The 15,460-nt window shown below is 30.5% G+C and overlaps 1 protein-coding gene across 1 annotated transcript; it reads left to right on the plus strand.

Moving 5' to 3' along the window:
* Window positions 1-8,568: 8,568 nt before the first annotated feature.
* Window positions 8,569-13,544, plus strand: LOC146529150 (uncharacterized). Its single transcript, XM_085202239.1, has 2 exons — window positions 8,569-8,722; window positions 12,554-13,544. The coding sequence occupies exon 2, from the start codon at window positions 12,565-12,567 to the stop codon at window positions 13,456-13,458; it is 894 nt and encodes a 297-aa protein (XP_085058365.1). The 5' UTR covers window positions 8,569-8,722; window positions 12,554-12,564; the 3' UTR covers window positions 13,459-13,544.
* The last annotated feature ends 1,916 nt before the right edge of the window (window positions 13,545-15,460 follow it).

The following is a 15,460-nucleotide window of genomic DNA, read 5'->3' on the forward strand; positions in this document are numbered from 1 at the left end:
ATCAATTATTCCGCCCCACTACATACAACTTGCCCCCGCCCGTCTAAACTTATGTCTCTGGGGCACAATCAAACTTTTGAATCTCTACCAACTTTGAACGTATTGGAAAATAATTTCTTCAAGCCCCCATCCTGTAATATCTAACTAGTTTTCATACTACCGTCGGTTTTCCGTTAAAATATTTACATTAGAAGCTACTAAGCTACTAGCTAAGTACGTTTCAGTTTATAATTTTATGATACGAATTGTTCTTTGTAGATTAATACTTTAAAATCATTTTTAGTATGCTATATTCCGGGAAAACTTGGTGCTAGGACACTCTGTTTAACGACACTATAGATATAACACACCCTACAGGTACGTATCAATATCTATGTTTCGTGTTTGTTGTAACAGCTTCTTTATATTTTCTCAACCTCTTTACATTTTTCTAAGCGCTGTTTATTTTAATCAAATATTCTATAGACTATAATATTCAGTTAATTTGTGTGTTGTTGTGATTTATATTAAAACAAACAAAATTGAAAAAAATAAAATAAAAAAAGCACTGTCTCATCTTGGTAAAGTGCTTGTAACTGTTAAACTGCTAATTCGACTTTCTTCTCCTTTGCCTTAGTACCAGAGCGAAGAAAGGAAAATATTAATAAATAATAATTCAATCCCCTAATCAAACTCACAACCGACGCATTACCGTCACACGATCGTGCACCATGCACCACAACAGCCTAAACATATTTATTTAAGTTCTTTTTTTTAATTCACTTTAAAAATCAACGACGGTAAGGCTGTAAATATTATATTAAAATGCATAATAGATTTCGAAAAAAGAGCTAAAAGAGCGTTTAAGTTCTTCATGCAACGCAAAATGCTTTCAAGTCATTAATTGTCATGCAATTTGTAATAAATTTTACAAAAGTATTTAGATATTTATAACATAAAATTATTTCATTATTAGGTTTAAATATGGTAAAATCAACGAGGTAAGTGCCGATACAAAGGATGAAAAATTATTTAATTAGTATTAAATTATATTAGTAAATAGATTCATCAATGCTCCAAAAAGTCCTAAAACAGAAAATCTGATTGCGTTAGAAATTAAGCACTAAATCTTAACATTTTCGTTTGAAAACCAGTAGAGAGATTTAAGATACGATGAAAATGTGTGATGCTGAGTAAGGAGTGCAAGGTCACTGATGATGACTTCTAGGATAGAGCAAAGCAAAAAAGATAAATCAAGAAAATTAATCATCCAAATGTAGGACTCATATTTAGAAAGAACTAGAAGAGTTACTTTGACGATTTTTTATCATTTTACTCCATATTAGAATGGATTTAAAACACGATATAAGTTTTACATTGAAATGAAGTATTTTTATTATATATTAACACAAATCACGGCGCTAAATTCCGCCAGTCAACACTCAATGTCTCTAATAAATTACATTTTATTAACGTTTCATTAGTGCTCCTGAATATTTTTTGCGGCAATACGCATAACTGTTACATCTTTAAATTAATATAAATTAAAATTATTTTAAATATTATAATAACTAGGTCTAATTATATTATTTAAAAACTTTTTGACGTTAATGTTAAAGTTTGAAGACGTAAACTCGTCGATTTTACAGTAAGTAATCACTCTCTTGATTCTAAATTAGAAATAGAAAGTTTAATTTCAATTAATAAATTATTTACAAAACTTGACTGATTAAATTGAAGCCATAAGACACAATGTGCTACTTCCTGACATGATGGTTGTGAGTTCGATCTTCACTTGAGGAAATAAATTATTTTCACTATTCCGCTTTGGTAACACAAAGTACGGCGTTAAGATCCGCCTCCTAAAACTGTTGTCCATTCTCTTAACACTAGTTACTCTGAAAGATATACCTTGAAAGTCGAACAAGTTGAAAAAGTCGCCCACCGAGGGTTCCGTACCAATCTCAGGATTCTAGGAGAATTAGAAGCTAACATTTTTACTAGCACAATAAAAACTTTCATACAAAGTGCAGCAAAAACATTTAATTAACGCAGCTTATCTTTTGGTAACGTTAACTTAGAAGGTATGTGTATGTGATTTTTTTTCTGTACTGTAAGGGACCTCAATTTTGCCATTGACAGACGGACAAAAATGTGATCCTATAAGTAACCCTTAAGCCCGTTTGTTCCTGGGAAATATGGAACCCCCAAAAATATCAAAATTGATGAAATATTTAATTAAAAACTAAGATCCATTTTAGCTAACACAGCAACATCTTGCTACAAAATGGCAAATTTTAAACCTGAAAATTTTCTGTTTGTCTTCGCATCAATTAATTTAACTTCGTCCAAAGTTTATTATGTTGATTAATTTAAATTTGTAATTAAGAGAAATTTGTACTTTCTCTATGTATATGTAAATGCTTGCTAATAATATTAAGTAAAGTAAATTATTGCCACTTTCTGCCGAATTCTGGAGGCATTGCGTGTTGAGTGGCAGAACTCAACGCCGCGTCACCAGAGCGAAATGGAAATATTAAATATTTTACTCTCCCAAGTGGGAATCGAATCCACAACCTTCGTGCTCACAGTCACACACTTGAATAGCTTCAATTAAAATGCCAAAGTTAGATTTCGAAATTCTATTAAAATAACATCACAGCCTACATCTGACATCGCACATGTCATACTTCACCCGAAACATAGATTAATGATTCAAACAGCGAGTGAGCCTGAAGTTTACCAATTATAACTTTCCATCATTTTACTTGGCCGAAATAACTTTAAAGTAAAGTAATGTCTCTAATGAAATATATGGTATTAATTTAATTTTAAGTCATATTCTAGCTTCTGTAGGTATTATAGGAGTGTTAACTTACTTGAAAGTCGTGGATTTAAATCTTTGGAAATATTTTACATTTAATTGATCAGTTTTTTTTATGCTTTAGCCGGATTTAGCATTTATTTTTATTATTATGAAACAATTTTCAATTAATTGACGTTTCTAGAGGCAAAATAGAGTCAAAAGGACTAATTACTGTGAAAGATAAAGGAACAATGGAATTTTACAAGTTATTCAATATCTATTTACCTACCTGCTAAACAAGCTGAGGCGGTAATAGGATTAACCGTTTATTTTTATTATTACTTAGTTTGGGAAAGTCTAATGAGTGAGTAATAAATCTTTTAGTACCTAAATGTTTTCTAAGAAATTTATATTTAAAATAATAATGTATATATGGAGCTGGTATATTTACTAGTATTGTCTTGTAAGTTCTTTCTATGAGTAATTTGTAAAGATTAGTACTTTATAATTTTTCGATTTCGTGATATATTATTTTGATTGCTAAGTAGAATGCTACAAACTTTAAATCTAGCTAAGGCAGACGTTTGTGTAGGATTAAATCATTTGTTGCTTGATATTTTTTTTATTTATATGGAATAAGAATTGTTTAATATATTATATTTTAGTATATTGGCCACCTAATATAGTAATATTTTAGTAGTATATCATCGTCTTAGAAAGTAAGCCTGGCTTATACTAACAGCCTATTAAGCGAATTAACAGGAGAGATTAAAATTTAAAAAAAAAACTATGAGTAGTTATATATATCTTCAGAAGGTTTTTACTATTTCGGAAGTATATGAAACCAAATAAAGGTCAATTCTGTATTTTTTACAGCGAGGTTTGAGTTATGTTTAAAATATCCATGACAAAAAAATAAAAATGAATTTAGTAAGTTTACACTAAACATTAAACCGACGATATGCTTCACTAGCTTCTCGAAACACTTCTTTATCGGCTTTCTCCCCGAACTCAAGTGTCACCAGAGTGGGAAAATGAGAATAATCTCCCAGTTTAGTAACGAACCTACAACTATCGCGCAAACTGATAATTGCTGTAACCACTGCCCTACTTAGACCTTTATAATTATCTATATCAAAATTCAAAATGTATATTATAAACAAGATTCTGAAATATATTTGTTTAAAGCAAAATATTCAATGCATTTTTAACGAAATCCCGAAATGCATTCATTTGCATCAGTCTAGAAATACGTTACGGACTTTATGCAATATGACATGACAAATATGTAGGATGTTAACATAAAACAGAAAAAAAATTTTTGATTAAACGAGACTATTGGTCTAAATTCAGAGCCTGTAAAAATATTTTTATATTTCTATTGAATAAGTAAAAATGGTGAATGTGTGAGGTGTATTCATACTATACTAGTATTAAAATATGTGTAACACGACGGTTCTGGGTTCGATCCCTACTCGAGGAGGTGAAATATTTATTTATTTATATTTGTATTTCTTTGCAATGCAATGCCTCCAGAATTCGGCAGAAAGTGGGGAACGGAGTGTCTAACAGAGTCAAGCTAGTTATCTTAGTTTTAAATTAAAGGCTTTTTATTATTAAATATTCAATAATCTCCTTGCTAAATCTTCCATAATAATTAGTACAATGTAATAAATTATAACTAAACTTTATCTTAGTAAGGCCGTGAGCTCTAGACACTGAATAAATAGTGAAATATTATATATTTCTTTAGCAATTATTAAGAATCATTATAACTATTAAATGAAATACATTTATAAAGACAAAACGAAATGAAAATTTGGTTCAATGAAAACAACCGCAGAGATTTCATTAATTTTTCATTTTATATCGGTGACTGTTGTGGTGCAATGAAATTAGTTGAAAATATTAACTTATTAAATAAGTATAGCATGAGTTCAAATCTTGTATTTTAATTTTTTGTGTATTTAAGACGTATGTAAGACTTTTCTGTTTGCAAAACCGTCTTTACCTTTCGCGTATTACGCTATATCGAAGATCGTGAAAAGTGAAAAATGGAATAATATAATACTAAATTGATACTCTAAGACTAAATTTAAAATTATAGAAAATATTTAGAATTAATTATAAAATTAAATCTAAATATTTTCTCGAAAATGAAGAGCAGAATGTCTTAACACTAGGTTCCCTCTTTCTACCCTTCTAGAAGCGGGATACAGTTAAGAAGAAAAAAAATATATAATAAATAATAGTCAAATATAAGAGTGGTTCAATGTACCATACGAAGTGGGCGTGAATTCACATCCGGTCACACTATAGCATAAAAATTTAGCTATTGAACGTAGAAAAATTGAATTAAACCAAACGCGTAACTGATTACTTAATAATTAATCTGAACTCATCCGTACAAAGTGAATGCCATTTTTATTTCGGTACTTCCTTGTTTTTATTTAAAACACCGTTTGAAACAAATTCAAGGTTTCAATGACCAAGCAGTTCAAGTATGAAGGTCTTCAAATAAATATAATTGGAAATTTATAAAGCACAAACAAAATGCAATGGGCAATAAGGAAGTTAATTATTTTCATTTTACCGCTCTGGTATCGTAGTGCGGTGTTAAACTCTGCCAATCAACATCACACCTAACCTTTTAGGCGCTGTTACACACAGACGTGTGTAAATGCCGCAGATAGATAGTGGGTTTGATTCCCATTCGAGGAAATTAAATATTTAATATTTTTATTTCTTCGCTCTGGTATTAGGCGAAAAATGGAGGACGGAAATGTTTTAATGGGAACGGAGTTTCTTAACATTAGGTTCCGGGACTCTACCTGCATTTGTACGGCCGTTACACCTGCCGTATATACCGTGAAACAAAATAATAAAATAATAAATAATTTTAAGCTGATTTCATTTGTCTAGGAAATTGTAAATAGCAAATCTACTACTAAATCGTTATACGTTTTATGTGAAATCAAAATCCCCTCAAAATATCAAAGTTCTATCTATGGTTTGCGGTTAGGACTCTATGTTAATGAATCGGTTAGTTAGGGATATTGACTTTCTATATGTTCTGTATAATAGGAGTAATATTACATATATTAAATTCGATTTTCACTTTTTTTCGATCTTAATTTCCTTGTTCTGGTAACACTCAGTTCCGCAACACTCATTGCCTCCAGAATTGAGTGGAAAATGAAAAACGAAAGTGTCTTAATAGGAACAGAATTTCTTAACACTAGTTTTACAATTTCCCTCTACCTACCCTGAAAAAACTATATGAATTATATTTATTTATTTTAGCGATTATGTTACTTCCTAGTAATTAATGAAGAAATTAACTTAAGACTTAAACGCAATACATAAAAACTATTAATAACATTTTGGGATTTTATGCTATGAAAAACCCAAAAATCTGAGATACTAGAATATCTTTATCTATTATATCTAATTTCTTTAAATTCCTTTATCTTACTAATTAGTAAGTGATAATATTAATCAAAAATACATAGCAAATAATTATTATTTTCCTTAAGGTATAACTATGACCGGTTACTATTATTAATAGAGAGCTTCATATTATAGTTTAATGTTTCTAGAGAGCTAATTTTACACTAATAAATTAGTGACTTTTTAAGAATTAAAAAATTTATCTGCTTCTCGCATACAGCAGGGTAGGCAGAAAGAACCTACTGTTAAAACACTCCGTTTCTCACTTTCTTTCGAATTGTGCAAGGCATTACGTAAGTGGCGGACCTCAACGCAGCGCTTTGCCCCGACAACAGAGCGAAGAAATGAAAACATAAATTGAAATAAATATTAAAAGCTTTTGGTTGTCGTGGTTTCAATTTCCACTAGAGGGATCAAAATATGTAATATTTTCATTTTTCTTGGTATAGTAAGGAGGCAAAATACGGCGTTGAGTTCCGCCACTGAAGTCACAATGCCTTAAGAATTCGGACTTAGGAATTCTAGACGTGGGAAACGGAAGTGTCTTAATGGGGAACGTAGTGTCTTAACACTAAGTATGTGCGGAAAAAAAAGAGCTAACTTTCCTTTTACGAATTTTATATTATAATTTTACTAAACATTCTAATACTAACTGCATTTCCTCTTAATACTGTGTAATATAATGTTATAATCTATTCTACAATTTTGACGGGTAATTATTTCCACATTAACACCTCTTTGGGGCATAAAAGCGATGCCGCAATTAATATCACATTAGCAACTAGCATTTACGTTATTATGAAACAAACTTTATTATATTCATTAAATCTCGAGAAACTTCTCGATTTTTGTCTTTTGAAGGCTGCATTTTTTGACTTTGGGAAATTTGTCAATATAATTATAATAAATATTTTCTAAAACAAAATTTTATTTTTTTCTTGTTTTATTAATATATTTTTTATTTTAACTAGCGAGTGTTATTTTAGTAATTTTAACTATTTCGTGATTGTTTATCTTATCTTTTCTACAGAATCTTTTTTATGTGGTTTTTATTAATTTAAAAAAAACTTAATGAAGTCGTTGTTACGGTTGACACTAAATCATTTATTATCAGTTGTCAGATCACCCCATAATAGAACAGCCTTCTTATCACCCAACGGTTATATTAAAATTATATCTGAAAAAAAACGTCTTTAAATGATTTAAATAACCAATTAAAAATTTACATAGTTACTGGTACTGCCTAAGGCATTGTAACATAAAATATTTGTCCTAATGATGATAAGGAAGTGAGGCCGCCATGGCGTGACAGCACAGCGTATGGCTGTTAACGTGACGATTGTGGGTTCGATTTCCGCTCAGAGTAATAATTATTTTCATTTGCTCGCTTTAGTGACACGAGAAGTTAAGTTCCGCCATTGAACACACAATAATATTTCGAATATTAAGCAGAAACCGATGATGGGAGTGCTAGCACTAGGCTAACCCTCGGTTAATAGCTAGAAGCGGGATACAGGATGAAGTTAAAAAAAGGTAAATGAAATTAAAGAAGAAAGCAAAGAGTCTTCATCATTGGGAAGCATGGGAAAGACAACAAAAAACATTTAACAACTGCTCTCATAGTATTGTATACTTATATATACAGATGTTTTACACAAACCACAGTTCTGGGAACCGCCTATTATGCTCTTTGAAAGCAGGAGATACCATTCTGTCTGATATCCGAGAAAAAAAGCTTTAGAAGAAAAAAACTGATACTTTGTATTAATACCATAAAATTAAACAATTAACAAATATTATTTTGCAATTACTTACAAAGCTCCTCAAAATATATTTATTTTCTTATTTCCACATAGGGCCTAGAGAACAGTCACTGTCATCTTCTTTTTAACTTCTAACCAAATTAAAACAATATATATTACCTTTTTAAGGCTGCCAAGGTGCAGCGGCACAGCATGTGTCACTAAACGACGAGTGCGACAGTTGTAAGTTCAATTCCCATTCAAGGGAATTAATTATCCACCTTTCCTCGGTTTGATAATCAATTTATGTAACCCCATTGGAAATCGAACCCAGAAATATCAGAATTAATTAATTACTTACCAACTGCGCTATAATAGCGTAAAATACAAATTAATATTATTTATAATATAGTCTAGTAAGCTTTCGTTTAAGATGCATCCTTCTCCAATCTATTTATAAAGTAGTCCAACAGGTTTTGTGGGCTTACTCGTAAAAACGCAGGTAGTTTTGCCCTGACTCATTTGAATCTTCACATAAATGGAATTTCAACCTTATTTTAATATTATTAAAGTTGAAATTTCAGTAACCCATTCAAAACTGAAGTTGTAAGGTAAGCTTAGTGCAACAGAATCAATTAGTTTTCTTGCCAATTTATTACTGTCATTCAGTCAGTGTTCGAACTTCGGCGTCACAAGTGGTGTATAGTGTTTTGTGAACAGCTGTATAAGATCATAGGATAAACAGGTAAATATTTATGTGGGTTATTATTATTTTAGGTTATTATATAGGAAAAGGTACTTTTGTCTTAAGATGTATCCAACATAGGGTAGGATAGGTAGTGGTAAGACACTCCGTTCCCCAGTTTCCGCTATATTTTTAAAACACTGCTTGTTTATTGGCGGAATATAACGCTCTGATATCTACTACCTTTGTCTAGGTAGTAGATATCAGAGCGAGAAAATGAAAATAAATAATTCTTAGGTGAAGATGTCAGTCTTTATTTAGTTATTAAAACCTAAGTTCATATTTAACTAGATATAAATTTTTTGTTGATATAGGTTTAGGAAAATACACGTATTGTATTTGAACTACTTTTTTTTTCAATGAATTTATTATATTGTATTAATTATAACTTTTATTTTTCAATTAAATTTTATTTAATGATAAATTTAATACATAACATACTAATGCATACGTGCTTTCTCAGAGGCGGATCTTTAGCTCGATATTTCTAGTTTTTGTGTGATTTCTAATTTACTTATGAATTAATTAAGTTCAATTTAAATTTTATGAAAAATAAAATTTTATATTTTTGCTTAACATGAAATATTTGCGGTCAGTCCAATCAACGCTAAAGTTGACAATTTTATAAAAATAAAGAAAAAGAAACAGCAACATTGTAGACAGAACGGAACCTAGTGTTTAAACACTCCGTTCTCCATTTCGGCACAACGCGTGGTAAGTGAGGCCGCACTTCGTCTACCAAATTTGGGAAAAGGAAACAAAAAATATTTATAGTCATTTACCCGAATGGGCGCCTACAAGATTTTTCGTCGCGCTTACTGCCTCACAACAGCCTTCATAATTTTAATTAATAGTTATTTTATCTTGATGATTTTTTCGTACTGCATAAACGGACACAACTTAAAGAAAAATTATCCATTTGATGCTCGTAGACCATTTGAGAGAGATTGAGTTGTAAATAGTAGCAGATTGAATGTAAGCTGCAAGATTTTGAGTGAAAATCGAACCTGTAGTTATTGTAAACGAAAAATTTTCAACATTTGCAATATTCGACATTTATAAGTATAACCTTTATAGAAAAACAATTTGATTTGAAATATTCTAAGCTAAATAATATGTTTTTTAATTTACTTTTTTGATATATTAATTGAGATATTAAAATAATACTTTCTTATTTACTAATAATATTTTCTCACAGTATTTATAAGTGCAAAGTAACAGTAAAATTAATTGAATATATTCCGTTAAAGTTCGTTTCGAATATCGTTAGGTTAAACATCAATAATAACAATATCTGACTAAATCCAGACAGAGTCTATTTAATAAGCAAAAAATAAATAATTATTTATTAAAATAAGAACTACCAAATCGTTATTAGAATTTATTATAAATATAAGCGCGATTATTGTGGGTTCAATCTCCAATCGGGGGAATGTATTATTTCCTTTTTAAACTTGCTCCAACAAAGTGCGAGTTCCGTCACTCAGCGCATAATGTTTCGAATTCGGACACAAAGAAAAAAGAAGGAGTGTCTTAACTATAGATTGTCTTTGTTACTTTTTTGTCACTCTGGTTATTAATTATACAAAAAGCAATAAAAATAAATTTTAGACATAACATGAGACCGTCATGGTGCAGTGGCACAGCACAGGGCTGTAAGTGCGACACCTGTGGGTCGGACTTTGACACCGGTGCTTCAAGCAAAGCAAGCAAAGCAAAGGTGCTGCAGACAAAGGATGCTTAATACAAGATATTTCAAAAATTGTGCTGAAAGTAGGAAATCTGCAGATCCTTCCTATCCTAAAAAAGAACCTAAAAAAATTGAAATTTTAGTCCACAAAAAGTGATCCATATTTGTAGGTATTTGTTGCTTTCTTCATACTTTCCCTAAAACTTACCTTCCAATCACCCTCTATACAGGAAACCAGTTAGTGTTAAAGAAATGTGCCCTCAAAATAACAGTACAGTGTTTTTATTAAGCGAATGCCTCACATACTTTGAATGTTATATCCATTCATCGTTATAATAATAGGGCATTGTCTCTTGGCCTTTACAAAACAGCTGATATTTTTGTTTCATCCTTCCATTATATATACAAGGTTATGTGACAATGCTATATTTTAAATGTCATGATTGATCGATGAGTTCTTTTATATAGATTCTAAGAGAGACATACTTTATTGTATTTAATTCAATATATATTGCATTTTGACAAATACATAAATTTTCGGCGTAGCTCGTGATGTCTGGTTTCCATCGCAAGTGGGTCCATTAAGGACTACGTTGAATTCGCAAGAGTAAACTGCATATATTTCCACTAATAATATTCGGGCGAAAAGACCGAACGAGAAAGAGTTAAAATGAACTCGTTCAGTTCTAGGGAATAGCGAAGTAATTTCATAATTCAAAACTCTTTGTTTGTGAAAATCCTAGGAAGTAGTAATCCTAGGTTTCATCACATAAGTGTTAATCATCCATAACCTTAATTTAGAATTATATTTATGCTTAACATGGAATATTTGATAATTTTACAAAGAAATAAAGCAACAGTGTGGACTGTGATTAAACACTCCGTTCTCCACTTGCTGTCCAGTTTTGAAGACAAAACATATTGACTTCAGCATATTGACGAAACAACGAACGGAACAACGCATCATCATCTTTGTCTCCCGGATTGGGGATATGAAAATAAATTAAATATTATATCCCTGAGTGAGCATCGAATCCACAACTTTTTATAAACTACTGAATCTCTACAGACAGTCAGAAAAACAAGCGACTCGTATAGCTATAGATAGTTCAAAAGCGGTCGTCGCCCGATGCAATTTTAATTGGATTTCATGAACTCAATCAAATGTGAAAAGCAAAAGCGTCGCTTACAAAACTGTGATGCAGTTGTCATATTTAAAATGTCAAATATTTTGTATGATGTTGGTGCTGTGAACGTCTCTTGATGCTGAAATTTTTAACAAAACAAAAATTTGAAATGAAAATATAATTTAGAGAAACAATTAGATTAGATTATTATTTTTATTATATTTCTACTTCTATTATTAGTACTATCCACTATCCACATATATAATAGCCACTTATCATGTTATTTTCATACATTTTACGATTGATAGCACCTTACACTCTTTTCCTCACAGCAAGATAAGCCAAGAGAACGTAGTTTCCACGTTTCTCCTTAGTTAACTGAAATTCATTCAATTTATTTTTAAGATATCTTGGAAATACCTACCGTCTATACTAAAATTCCTTTGATTTTTACTGTTATTGTGTTGTGTTTTATTTACACATTCCTCTTTATGGTATTTTAATTTGCCACCATGCGTGAAGTATAATGTAAGAAACACTGTGTTTGCACGCGTCGTTTAAAGTAGATTTAAAACACTAGCCATACTTACTCTTGACGAAACTAGTATTATTTTCGATTTATAGGTATATTTCATAAAATAACAATTTGTTAATTATAATGATCGTGCTCGCAAAAACACTTCGCCTTTTAAAAACACATTAAGAATTATAGATAAGTCGGTATCGTCAAAAACAAATTAAATAATTGTATAAATTGTTTCATAGTTATTTTTTATAATTATACTGTGTGAAATATTCTATACTTAATACAGTTGTTACAGTACTTAGTACAGTCTTTTTTTTTTTTTTTTTTTAAATATATACATTTCAACACTTTTTTAATTGAATCTTAGAAAATTATCTTTATGAGTGGGAATCATGTGAAATAGGTTCATAATAACATTACGAAATTTAATAAGCAAACTTCTACATTATTCAAATCAAATAGCTAATTGTATATTTTCTCTATTCCAGATCTTAACAAGATGTCGAGCTACGATAGCAGTAAAGAAGATCTCCTACAACCCGCTACAATACAAGAAGCTACGAACATTATAAAGTTTCTAAAGCTATCACATAAGCAAGAAATAGCAAAAATAAAAGAAACATGTTTGAAACAAGGTGAAGTAATAAAAAAATTAGAACAAAATCGAAAAAAAGAGCTTGAATATTTATCAAATGAATTACAAAATTACGAATTGAATCTCGCGTTTCGAACAGAGACAGTAAAAAAGCAATTGGCACAAAAAGATGATGTAATTCAAAAACAACAAGAAATTATTGATGAACTAACACAAAAGTTGAAAGTGAAAGAAAGTTATGTGCCAGAAATTACATTACAAGTCGAGTCGAATTCTGACTCCGGTGTTGCTATGGAAAATGAAGAGCTTCATAATTTACACAAACCTGAACAAAAGACTGAAACTAAAGCCAGTAGAAAGTACAGCAGAAGGTTTGCTGATCCCATAAGTTTTTTACGAAGAGTAGATTTTTCTCCCATGAAATATAAACCTTGCCGAGAAGCTTCCAAAAAGAAGGAAGAAAAGAAAAAAGCCTTAGCACAATCGGCCAAAGAAGATTGGACTTTGAATTTATGCAGAAGTGACAAAGCTACAAGTGATGAAGACAGACCATCAGAGGATACCTTATTTTCTGATGAAACGATCGAACCAGTTGTAATAAGACCTAAAAAAATGAACGATAGTATGAATAACCATTTCTCTGATGACGGAAGTGAAGATACCAGTGAAGAAATCTTCGATAGAGTCATGACCAGAAGCAGCATCCGAAGATCAGTTAAAGCTAATCCTAAATATAAGAAAATAAGCAGAACGAAATCGAAAATGTTAGAACAAGTTAAAGTTAATATTGTTGACTAGGAATTAAGAAATAAATGAACTGATTATATTTATTTGTTATAAATAAGCATTCAATTGAATTGAATTAAATAAATTTCATGTAATGATATTAGTATTTTATTGTCTTCCTTTTTTATTATTCTAATGCAAAAATTAATTAAATATTATTTAAAAAATACTTATACTGATTCTAAAATAGACATACGTATTATGTTTTGTCTTTTTGTATAAGTGTAAATGAAACTTTTGGCAATATATTTATCTATATATATAAAAAATATTTTTAACAAGGAATAGTTATACATAATGCAATATTATCACTAACTTAATTCTTAACAGCTTAAAATAATTTAATTTTTACCAAAAAATAGTTTATAAAAATATAATATTTATATTATATTCATAATATTTACAAAAAAATATATACTAAAGTATATTAAATATCTTATTTGCAGTATGTGTCTCAATGGAGTTTAGATATATTTTGAATACTATTGGATGTAAAAGTATCTTCGCACGAAGGAGTCGTAAAAGGCCTTCTTGATATGACAAAATAAAAAGTTTTATGATTATGTTGATATCCCCGGTGTCGAATTATCGAGTCTGTTTGGGATTGTCTTGTATTCTTTGAAAAGTAACACTTTATATGTTTTTATTTTAGTCATATTATAAAGAGAGATACTAGTGAACAGTCACTACATTTCATATTTCTGCCTTGTAATGCCACTTATATTGCTGATGGTATTGAATTGAATTTTATAGGAAATTTAATTAAAAAATAAATCAGTTTTATCCTGTATACCGCACACAGCAGGGTAGGCAGAGGCAACCTAGTGTTGAAACATTTCTTGCGCCATTTTCCGCCGAATTCTGAAGGCATTGCGTGTTGGTTGGAATTCAACGCCGCGCTTTGCCTCGATACCAGAGTGAAGAAATGAAAATATAAATTTAAATAAATATTTCATGTTTACAGATAGGTGAATACCTAAATAGAATTATTTAATCAAGATTTTTATTGTTTTATCCTTGAGTGGAAATAAAACCCAAATATCATGTGTACATTTCAATACTTTTATTATATAACCACGACTGTTATTTTCTTATCCGTAATATACAAAAAAAAATATAGATAAAGAAAATATTCTTATAATTCTATATTCTTCTTTTTATTTTCAGTTTAACCAAATATTCCGTATAAAGCAGGGTATGCCAAAAATCAGGTGTCAAAACACTCTATAACTCCGTTTTATGCCGGAATTCGATACACTGCGCGTAGTATCAAGTATCTGAACACAATGACTCGTTTTATCTTACTCTGCATTCCAGCAGAAATGAATATAGTACATATTGACGCCATTGAGGCACAGAAGTACAAGTGTGAGACTGTTCATTTTTTCGCTCTGGTAACTAGGCATAGCGTGACGTTGAGTTACGCCACTCATACAATGCCTCAAAAATTCAAGAGGGAAACGGAAGTGTTTCAATGGGGTACAGAGTGTTAACAGTGAACCTAGGTCCTCTCTGCGTAACCTGCTTGTGCAGGATAAGCGTGAAACTAAAAATAATGGGAATGAAACCTATAACCTCTGCGTTTTCAATCGAGTGCTGACTTATTACTAATAGAAAAACACTTGACAAACATTATTACATTCAATTACCCTACATAGAAGTCGGCTTAGGGAAACACACGTCTACTTGGTGATTCAATTAGCAAGTTTGCACAGGACTGTACAGCTGTTGGTAACTTCCAGACGCGAGACACGAGTGTTACAGGTACTCAGGCAACTTGTTATTGAGTTATATCGATAATGTAATATATTGATTAGTTATTAGACTTGGACTAAATTGTATGGGGAAACGGTGAGTTGGCAAGATGTTTTATTTTTGTGTTTGTTGGTTGAGTGGTTGGTTTGTTTTGGGTTTGATTTCATTCTGGTTTTGAAGAGTTGAAAGAGAGAAAGTAATAAATCTCTTTGCTATTAACAGAGAGTTGATAAATTGATCAAATGTTTGATAATTTATG

The sequence above is a fragment of the Heliconius melpomene genome, chromosome 18 (genome assembly GCF_056956725.1).
Source record: "Heliconius melpomene rosina isolate 202511_hmr_F chromosome 18, ASM5695672v1, whole genome shotgun sequence".
Taxonomy (NCBI): domain Eukaryota; kingdom Metazoa; phylum Arthropoda; class Insecta; order Lepidoptera; family Nymphalidae; genus Heliconius; species Heliconius melpomene.

What these genes read in the sequence shown, in the direction of transcription:
- LOC146529150 (XM_085202239.1), top strand. Translation starts at nt 12,565, where the DNA reads ATGTCGAGCTACGATAGCAGTAAAGAAGATCTCCTACAACCCGCTACA.